At 39.9% G+C, this 11,702-nt stretch overlaps 1 protein-coding gene across 1 annotated transcript; it reads left to right on the top strand.

Moving 5' to 3' along the window:
* Positions 1 to 7,455: 7,455 nt before the first annotated feature.
* LOC137659664 (piggyBac transposable element-derived protein 4-like) lies at positions 7,456 to 8,106 on the top strand. Its single transcript, XM_068394492.1, has one exon. It carries the CDS (start codon positions 7,456 to 7,458, stop codon positions 8,104 to 8,106), a length of 651 nt encoding a protein of 216 aa, XP_068250593.1.
* The last annotated feature ends 3,596 nt before the right edge of the window (positions 8,107 to 11,702 follow it).

The following is an 11,702-nucleotide window of genomic DNA, read 5'->3' as shown; positions in this document are numbered from 1 at the left end:
AGCTATCATGGTGGAGACGGGTTTATTTCAAGTCTATGAACAGATTCCTGAATTCGACAGGAATATGTACGAGGACTTGTCATAAACTTTTATCTCCTTGATAGCTCAGTCGGTAGGGTCTCTGCAGGCATGGTTTCCATCCGTACAGGTGGGGGTTCGAATCTCCACCCGGCCAGAAGCGGTTACCATAAAATTAATTCCAAGTGGATATATATTCTCAAGATAGAATTCGGTATTAAATGCCATTCGTGGGTATATTTACATTAATTAAAATCACGTGTGCTTGTGATATATGTTCATTTAAATAACCCCGTGTTGCAAACTCACGATTCAGCTATCATGGTGGAGATGGGTTTATTTCAAGTCTATGAACAGATTCCTGAATTTGACAGGAATATGTACAGGGACTTGTCATAAACTTTTATCTCTCTTGATAGCTCAGTCGGTAGGGTCTCTGCAGGCATGGTTTCCAGCCGTACAGGTGGGGGTTCAAATTTCCACCCGGCCAGAAGCTGTTACCATAAAATGAATTTCAAGTGGATATATATTCCCAAGATAGAATTCGGTATTAAATGCCATTCGTGGGTGATATTTACATTAATTAAAATCATGTGTGCTTGTGATATATGTTCATTTAAATAACCACGTGTTGCAAACTCACGATTCAGCTATCATGGTGGAGATGGGTTTATTTCAAGTCTATGAACAGATTCCTGAATTCGACAGGAATATGTACGGAGACTTGTCATAAACTTTAATCTCTCTTGATAGCTCAGTCGGTAGGGTCTCTGCAGGCATGGTTTCCATCCGTACAGGTGGGGGTTCGAATCTCCACCCGGCCAGAAGCTGTTACCATAAAATGAATTCCAAGTGGATATATATTCCAAATTAGAATTCGGTATTAAATGCCATTCGTGGGTGATATTTACATATATATATATGATATATATATTTATATATGCATATATATATATATATATATATATATATATATATATATATATATATATATATATATATATATATATATATATATATATATATATTATATATATATATATATATATATATATATATATATATATATATATATATATATATATATATATATATATATATATATACATATATATATATATATATATATATATATATATATATATATATATATATATATATATATTTCTTAGACCTAACATTTGCTGTTCTATTAAACCCAGTCCGGCAAAAGAATTCAGAACTTTTTAAGTGTGCCCCAGTAGCCAAACCAAACTCAGATAGAGGGGAAATGCATGAATTAAAATAGACATGATTCGAAGAAGAAGCTTCCCTTTTATAGAGGCTTAGGATAGATTATATACATAAAAGCACCATTTCAGGAGGAACTTCACTTGACTTTCTTCATCATTATTATTATTACTATATAATCTACAACCATTGCTGGAAAACAGGATGCTATAATTATGCCAAATGGCTCCAAGAGGGAAAAATAGCCTGATGAGGAAAGGAAATAAGGGAATAATTAACTATATGACAAGCAGAGAGCAACTGAAATAAGATATTTTAGGAACATTGGCAACATTAGACTAGGATTCTCATAAAAAAAAAAAACTTTACAGAGAGACCTATGTCAGCCTGTTCAACATGAAAAAAAAATTCTATCTATTCCACTATCCGATTATTATTATTATTATTATTATTATTATTATTATTATTATTATTATTATTATTATTATTACTTACTTACTTACTTACTAAGCTACAACCCTAGTTGGAAAAGCAGGATGCTATAAGCCCAAGGGCCCCAGAAGGGAAAGTAGCCCAGTGAAGAAAGGAAACGAGAAAAAATAAAATATTTTAAGAATAATAATATTGAAATAAATATTTCCTACATAAACTATAAAAACTTTAACGAAACAAGAGGAAGAGAAACTAGATAGAACAGTGTGCCTGAGTGAACCCTCAAGCAAGAGAACTCTAACCCAAAACAGTGGAAGACCATGATACAGAGGCTATGGCGCTACCCAAGACTAGAGAAAAATGGTTTGATTTTGGAGTGTCCTTTTCCCAGAAGAGCTGCTTACCATAGCTAAAGAGTCTCTTCTACCCTTACCAAGAGGAAAGTAGCCATTGAACAATTATATTGCAGTAGTTAATCCCTTGGGCGAAGAAGAATTGTTATGTAATCTCAGTGTTGTCAGGAGCATGAGGACAGAGGAGAATCTGTAAAGAATAGGCCAGACTATTCAGTGTCTGTATAGGCAAAGGGAAAGAATCGTAACCTGAGAAAAGGATCCAATGTAGTACTGTCAGGCCAGTCAAAGGACCCCATAACTCTCTCGCAGTAGTATCTCAACGGGCGGCTGGTGCCCTAGCCAACCTACTACCTAGATTAGGAAGATCATTTTACAACTTGGTCACAGCTGGAATAAATCCTCTTAAGCACTGCATACTATTAAGCCTCATGATTGAGAAAGCCTGACTATTAGAATTAATGAATGCCTAGTATTACGAACAGGATGGAACTGTCCCGCAAGATCTGAATGTAAAGTATGGTCAGAATTATGAAAAATCTTATGCAACATTCATAATGAACTAATTGAACTACGATGCCAGAGATTAATACCTAGATCAAGAATAAGAAATTTAATAGACCCTAAGTTCCTGTCCAACAAATTAAGATGATAATCACCAGCTGAAGACTAGACAGAAGAATAATATTTGAAAGAAGGTAGAATGAAAAAGATTAAAACACTTCTTTAGAATATATTGATCGTACGGCCCTAATGGAGAATATACGCAAGCAAGGCGACGCAAGGGAAGCGAGGCTCGAGAAGGAGCTCCGTGAAGCTCAAATCACCGTCTCCCGAAGGTCATTCAAGCGACCCAGAGTCCAAGACCTCCCACCCTGCTCCGAGACTAATCCCTGGAGGCACCCGGAGTTTATGCCGATTACCGACGGCAAGCTCTACATCTCTGAGAAGATGGGAACTGTCCCCTTAGACGACATCCAGTTCTGGCCAAGCTTTAATGCTTACCGTGACTGCTTCATTCGACTGAAGCAGGAACCAGCGTCAAAAGAGGAGAAGGAACCAAAGGAGGTCATGGTTTTCGACCACGACAAGGCACAGCCTCTCTTGTCGAGCAGCCTGAAGAAGGTGGGTTACACAAACTCAAAAATGTCCGCCTTGAGCAAGAAACACCCTACCTTTCTTGCTCCTGCTTTAACAGCCTTCCCCTTTATGTCGAAGGCTTTTAAAGCTGTTGCCAAGGCAGTGGTGGCAGGCAAACCATGCTCTGCACTAAAGGAGTGTAGGCCTCTGTCGTTAGCCCTGCCCATGGAAGATAAGGAATGGAAGGAAGTCCACCTAACCTTCTCAGTAGGGAAGTTGGATGCAGATATAGCAGGACAACAGTTCAGCAAAAATCTCCCGAAACTGTCAGACTTTCTCTTGCGCAGGGAGCAAGAGACAAAGGAGAGACTTGCGGCATCCCTATTCCTACAGAACTGCATAGAGATGTGTGCAGGCCTAAAAAGCACCCCATACATGCTCATGGTTCTGTCCAAAATGCACATGGCCACCTCAGTAAAGGACCCGTACGCCTTTATGAAGGCTAGGAGAGCCTGTAGAGAGTTTGTGTTTGCTGCAGCAACAGTAAAACATGAACCCAGGAATCTGATATCTTCCAACATCAGGGGTAAAGACCTCTTCACAAATGAAGTGGTCAAGGAGGTAGTTGATAAAGCCGCCACAAAAAATAGGAACCTTCTCCAGAAGTGAGGCATCTCATCTAAATGGAAGTCTTCCCCGGATGCAGGTCCCCAACCTAAAAGGAAGACCAAGAAGATAAGACTACCTTCTCAGCCTGCCCAACAACATCCTACAGTCACCATGACCGCTGTGCCCCAAGTGGCTGCTTAACCACAGACCACATTCCAAGTGGTGCCTCAGTAGCTGGTTGCCCAGTCACCAGCATTCAACCCTGGGTTCGAGAGGCAAACCACTACCTTTCGTCCGAAAGGTAGAGGCTCCCGACGGGGCTCCTCAAGACACCACTCACGAGGTGGGGAGGACGCGGTCAGGGAGGTAAACCCTCCGGACAATCAAAGCAATGAGATTCTTCAGGTAGGAGGGAGGCTCCAATACTTTCAGGATCGTTGGACCTTTGATCCTTGGGCCCATAGCCTAATCAAGAATGGACTAGGATGGAGATGGAACAAGCTTCCACCATCATTTCCTCAATTCTTCAAACACTCCACCCCCTAGTTGGAAGAATATACCTTAGAACTCTTGAGCAAACAGGTTATAAGGAGAGCAAAGTCCATCAAATTCCAGGGAAGACTGTTTTGTGTTCCCAAGAAGGACTCAGACAAACTCAGTCATTCTGGACTTGTCGCCACTCAACAAGTTCATCGAGAACAACAAGTTCGGGATGTTAACCCTTCAGCACATAAGGACTCTGTTACCAAAAGGGGCGTACACAGTCTCAATAGACCTGGCAGAGGTAGCCGCCCTCTCTCCTCCTACCTAGGATTCAAACTACAGAAGGAAAAGTATTTCTTAATGGTCTGTATGACCATATAAAAACTGTGCCAAGGTCCGGGCACTAATACATATCCACAGATACAGTACTTTCTAGTAATTCTCTGGTAAACTTCCATCAGGACGACATGGCTTGAGCCCAAAAAACGGATTTTGAAACGAAGGGCAAAATCTATTTTTGGGTGAGATGGCCATGTCGTCCTGAAGGACCCACCCTCCTTTTCCATAGAAAAGGCTTAGACAAGATCCCTCCCGATACTTCTATATCTGTAGTACCATGCTCAATGCTACAAGGAATGAGCGCCATCTTGGATCCTCGTAATAGTACGGGAGGAAGGGTAACCTTGATAACGGCTCTAATTCAGTTTCACCACTCTTCCCCTCTTGAAACGAAAACGCTGTTCGGGGTGAAGATTGCCAGTGTCATGTCAAGATATACGTCCCCTGATATTATGCAAAATCTTTAAGAGAAATTTCAAGGATATTCGTGCCAGGAGTTAGAATTCTGGAGACCTACAGGTAAATTTCCCTGGGAATATCACTGTAGCCATATATCTCTTAGATAGCTACCAATAGGAACTTTTCCTCAGGACAACATGGCCATCTCCCCCAAATTTTTTGCTTCGCTTCAAAATCCATTATAACTGAAGTGATTTGTTTTGATACTAGGGTTCAAGCATTTATTGATTACCTCAAAGATAGGATGTGATTCTTCTTACTGTTGTACTGTAGTAGGATTTAAGTCTTTTGAGAGCGATGCTCTTATGTTCGGTCAATGAGACGCTCGACGCTTAGTTGTTGGGAGTTGGTTGTCACAGAGCAAGGTAATCAAAAGTCCATTAAATGTATTTTTAAGAATACCAACGTATCATTGAACCCCATCGAGAAAAATTGGAGACATCGGAAGGGACAAACAACATCACTAACTCATGGATATTTACTAATAATTATTAACTCATTTTCAGGTGAGTAATATGCTGAAATCACCAGACGAAATACAACCTACTTAACATTGGCGACACCGGAAGGAACAAACATCACCAACTCATGGATAATTACTAATGATTATTCACTCATCTACAGGTGAGTAATATGGTGAAATCACCAGACAAATTACAACATACTTAACATTGGCGACGACAGGAGGACGAATACACGCAGAGATCATAGAGAAGCAGAAGAAATATTGGAGCATTTGTAGATCAGCGGGCAAAAGCAGAAGAAACTTTATTGCAATAGAAGCAGAAGAAAAAACCCAATGAGGACCCCCATGCAGACGGAAGAATTTCATCAAACACAAGGAAACAAAAAAAGAAAGCAAAATTAATTTTAAAGTTGGGTAGGATACAAAAAAGGTAGGAAGTTACAAGGTGACTTTAGAACAGTAGCCTAACCTATTCAAGGTATCAAGGTTGCACTCAAAATGCCTCTTGACATTGAACGTCCTAAACTATTTAGCATCACAGCTAAACACAATTCTGTTGCTACACGATGGCAACAGTGGTGGGAGGAATTCAAGATTTATTTAGAAGCATTAGGGAATATGAAGGATGCCCAAAAGAAGGCATCATTACTTCATACAGCAGGTAGAGAAGTTCGGGAAGTGTTTAAGATATGACACAAATGAAGCTGCAATTAAGGCTCTTACCACAGATTTTGCTCCTCAGGTCAATAAATTTTTTGAAAGGTATCAATTTACAGCACAGGCCTATCAAAAAGAAAATGAAAGTTTAGATGCATTTGTGACTAGACTAAATGGATTTTGAAGCGAAGCAAAAAATCTATTTTTGGGTGAGATAGCTATGTTGTCCTGATGGAAGGTTCCTATTGGTAGCTTTCTAAGGGATATTTGGCTACAGTGATATTTCCAGAGAATTTACCTTTAGGTCTCCTGAGTTCTAACTCTTGGCGCGAATATCCTTAACCTCTTCCTCACAATGGGTCACATGTGTGACCCTTTTTTTTGACATATATATTACAATGGGTCACATGGATATCCCAAAATTATTAAATCTACTTTAGACATAAACAAAGTAAGAATGGCCACGATAGATTAGTTTCCCCTATTCGTAATGCCTGTGGAGGTATATTCGTCTACTATAGAAAATGGGATTTTCCAGAATAAAAGAAAACTGGGCATTCATCCTACTCGTAGCAGTATCGCAAGCGGATGCGTGTGAGTTGTTGGTGGCGGACATACGAACGTTTTCTGACGTGCCTTTGCCTTTTTTGTGTATATTACATAATGTCTGACATAGAAATTTCGGACAGTGATGATTCATATCATCCAGAGGATAATATGGACGATTGAGATAGTGAAGATTAATGTATGCGTCAATGGAAAGTGATATCCATGAAAGTGATGACAAAACATTCATATCTTTAGGTGGCGGATGGTCACGTGTTGATGTTTTTGTCGATAAGAGGACTAACCCACTATCCCCATAATGCAGGCCTATAGCGGTGTGAATCCCAACCTTGGAATTAACAGTGACTCATCAGTGATAGGATGCGTCGAAAAATTTATCACAGGTGATATTGTAGCACATATCGTGGAATGTTCAAATGAACGTGCAAAGCTTTTTTTTTTTAAGAAAATCCTGAACTCAAAGGTAAAATAAACAGACTGAAATGGCATGAAGTTACAATGGATGAATTGTATGTCTTTCTGGCTTTATTTATATAAACAGGACAGTATAAGTATAGTAAAATAAACCAGTATTAGACAAGGCAACCTTACGAGCCAGGTGTTAATTTTTTTTTTTTCATTTATCATGAGCAGAGATAGATATCTATCAATAATGACATTTTGGAGATTTACCTTGCCAGAGAATGTAAAAAAAAAGGATGCCATCCACACGATTGGATACTGATACTTTTTGTGAAAAGATTCTCGTGCCCATGATGGAAAATGTGGATCCAGGGAAAAATACTTCATCAATATGAAGCATTGGTGCTATGGAAAGGACGAATTGGCTTTCGCCAATTTATAAAAACCAAACGTGCTCGCTTTGGCATAAAGGTTTTTGTCATGTGCAATAGTGAAATAGAGTGGAGTGGATACTGCTACAATTTTCAAATCTATTACGGAAAAGAAACTAGTGACTATTATGTTTTACCAAATGTTCCTGGGGCTGATGAGTTGTCTACCAGTGAGAAGATAGTTGTACATTTGGCAAACTCTGTCCTTGGTCAAGGACGTCACATTTTTGTAGACAACTGGTATTCGAGTAGTTGTTTGGCACACTTTTTGCTCACGCAAGAGACATTGATGACCGGCACCATACGTCCTAACAGAGGAGTGCCAGATGAACTACAAAGAGAAAAGTTGGTAAACCATCAAGCATCATTTGTCAGGAAAGACAATACTTTGATTGTCAAATGGAGTGATAAGAGGGAAGTGTATGCTATTTCCATTTGTTATGACTCAACATTGTTTGTCGGAAAACAGCAAGTACTGCCTGGTGGAAGGAAAATAAGTTTCAAAAAGCCTCACATGATAGAAAAATATAAGGATTTCATGGAAGGGGTGGATAAGGCAGATCAGTTTTGGAACCCTTAGATCCAAGCAGCAAGTCTCTGGCATGGTTTAAGAAATTAGGATTACATTTCATCATGCTTCTCATGCTAAACAGCTTCCTGCTTTACAAGAATAAAGTCAATAAAAACAGCACCATCAAGAGATTCATCCTGAAAGCTGTTGAGGAAATAATTGATACTCACAGTCCAAATGGAATTGAAGTAAGAGAGAAGTATATTCTTGCGAACCCTAGAGCACGCTGCAAAAGGAAGGTAGAGGAATTAATTCATGCATTTATCCAGCTACTTCCTACACCAGGAGGCAATCAAAAACACTGGAAGTGGTGCAGAGTATGCAAGGTCGAGAAAAAACCAGGTATTGCTGCGATGGATGCCCCAAGAAACCAGGTATTTGTAGCAATGAGCATTTCAAGGAATGGCACAAAGATGTTGGTGGTGGTCCATCCACATCACAATAAATGTGGTTTATTTCATGTTTGTAAATAATGAATAAGTGAAAATAAATTTAGAGTGAAAAAGTAGAAAAAAAAATTGGTATTACAAAATTCTAATTGTACTTAGTAATAGTAAGATAATTACTTTTTTTGTAAATATCTGTATTTGTGTGAACAATGAAAATTTGTGTTCGTAAGTAAAAATAAGTGATAGTGCCACAATATATATATATATATATATATATATATATATATATATATATATATATATATATATATATATATATATATATATATATAAAATGATTGCTCAACATATTGCTACAAATGCCTCCAGGAAATCCAATCACCTGATTTGAAGGTAAATAACATTATGAATGTTGTCATTATCATGGTTATTGATTTTTTATCTTATATATATATATATATATATATATATATATATATATATATATATATATATATATATATATATATCTATATATCTATCTATCTATCTATCTATATATATATATATATATATATATATATATATATATATATATATATATATATATATATATATATATATATATATATATATATATATATATATATATATATATATATATATATATATATATATATATATATATATATATATATATATATATATATATATATATGTATATATATATATTATATATATATATATATATATATATATATATATATATATATATATATATATATATATATATATATATATATTGTGACAGGTCGAGAGAAGGTTGTGATTCACGGACAGGATAAAAGCAACTGATTGAGTTTATAATAGAACACTCTCCTTTATATACAAAAGCTCAAGGGAACAAGAATTTTCATGTTTAAAATTGACACTGTTACCAATGAGAAAAACAGACATATTTATTCAGGCTCTTTTTAGTGCGAGGGAAGAGCGAAGATACAAGCAAAATATATACACAAAATGAATTATGTACGATCGTGTGACACACGGTTGGTACATGGCTTCCCCCCCCTAAAAATGACATACTGTACATGTTAAAAAGGGTGCCCTGATCTAGAGAGGAGAACTGTCGGTGGGTCATCTGGCAGGATACAACCAGGTTTTAGATGATCAATGGAGACCCAGTCTTCTTTGCCACGAATGTATAGTAGGATTGCTTTCGGACTGCGTCGGATCACAAGGAAAGGGCCCATGTAAGGGGTCATTAGCGGTGGCTTGCTAGTGTCGTTGCGCAGGAAGATGTGTGTTGCAGAGTGGAAGTCTGTCGGAATGCGAGGCTTCGCTGGGGGCTTGTAAGTCTGGCGGCACGGAGTAAATTTTCCCACCACGTGAAGTATGCGCTGGAGATCGTCGGAGGAGGTTGTAGAAGGAAAAAATTCGGCAGGGACAACCAACGGGTCGCCATACACCATTTCAGCTGCCAAGACGTTGAGGGTGTCTTTAGGAGTGGTCCTTAGTCCCAGGAGGACCCAGGGAAGCTGAGTAAACCAGTTGGAATCCTTGCAGCGAGACATCAAAGCTGCTTTGATGGTGCGATGAAAACGTTCAACCATTCCATTGGCAGTGGGGTTGTAGGCAGTTGTCTGATGTAGGGTGATGCCAAGGAGATTTGCTAATGATGTCCACAATTGAGAGGTAAAAGTGGTACCCCTGTCAGAAGTAATATGCTCAGGGATACCAAATCTTTCAATCCATCCTGAGAGTAAGGCAGATGTACATGAGACGGATGTTGCAGTTTACATGGGAATGGCTTCAGGCCAGCGAGTGGAGCGGTCGATAACGGTAAACAGGTAACGATGTCCTTGTGATGTGGGTAGGGGGCCTACAATGTCAACGTGAATGTGTGCGAAATGACTCTGAGGTTGAGGAAAGGCGAACACTCCTGAATCCGTGTTTCAATGTACTTTGGAAGTTTGGCAAGAAGTACAGGCGTGGACCCAATCCTTAGCATACTTAGAAATGCCGTGCCAAATGAATTTCGTCTTCAGCAGCTGTGCAGTAGAACGGCACGAGGGATGTGAAAGGCCGTGAATGAAATCAAACACCTGCTGGCGCATGGAAGCAGAAATCCAAGGTCGCGGTCTACCAGTACTGACGTCACAGAGGAGGGTAGTGTTGGAGTCTTCGAAGGGGAAGTCTTCCCAACGAAGGGACGTGCAGGATGTCTTACATGCTTGATACTCTGGATCCTGTCGTTGGGCTTCAGCCAGGGCATTGTAATCCAATCCCAGTTGAACGGCAGCCTACGTGTTTCTTGACAGGGCATCGGCAACGGGATTCATTTTCCCAGGGACGTATTGAAGGGTGCAATTGTATTAAGCTACTGCGGAGAGATGTTGGCGTTTACGGGAGGACCAGGCGTCAGACTGTCGAGTGAAGGCGTGCACCAGAGGCATGTGTTCTGTGCGAATGACGAAGGGCGTACCTTCTAATAAATGGCGAAAGTGAAGGACAGCCAAGTGCACTACCAGCAAATCGCGATCGTAGGTAGAATAACCCGATTCTGCCTTGGACAGTTTTCTGCTGAAGAAGGCCAATGGGCGGGGCGAGCCCTTGACCACCTGCTCGAGTACTGCACCAATAGCGACGTAGCCGGCATTGGTGGAGAGAAGGAGAGGGGCATGTGGGATAGGAAAAGTGAGAGCTGCAGCGGTTGATAAGGCCTTCTTTGCATTGCAGAAGGCCGCTTCTTGAAGGGGACCCCACTTCAGGTCCTTTGGCTTGCCCTTGAGGGAGGCATAGAAGGGAGCAAGAGTGGCGGCAATGGCTGGCAGAAAACGGTGATAATAGTTGATCATGCCCAAGAATTCCTGCAGAGCTTTGACGGTCGAGGGCGTGGGGAAATACTGAACGGCTGCTACCTTCTCAGGGAGGGGATGGACTCCTTCAGGAGTGATGCGGTGCCCTAAGAACGACACTTCGTTGCCGCTAAAGGTACACTTGTCGTACCGGACTACAAGGCCGTTTTGTTGCAGGCGGTCGAGCACGATGCGCAGGTGACGGAGGTGTTCCTCTTTTGAGGAGAACACAAGTATGTCGTCCACATAACATACACAGAAAGGGAGGTCCCCTAAGATGCCATCCATGAGACGTTGAAACGTGGCCCCGGCATTACAAAGGCCAAAACAGGAGTAATTGAAGGTGTATGTACCAAACGGAGTGGTGATGGCGGTCTTG

This window comes from Palaemon carinicauda, chromosome 20 (assembly GCF_036898095.1).
Source record: "Palaemon carinicauda isolate YSFRI2023 chromosome 20, ASM3689809v2, whole genome shotgun sequence".
Taxonomy (NCBI): Eukaryota; Metazoa; Arthropoda; class Malacostraca; order Decapoda; family Palaemonidae; genus Palaemon; species Palaemon carinicauda.
The sequence above is the reverse complement of the archived record's forward strand: the minus strand, read 5'-3'. Positions and strand labels throughout refer to the sequence as shown.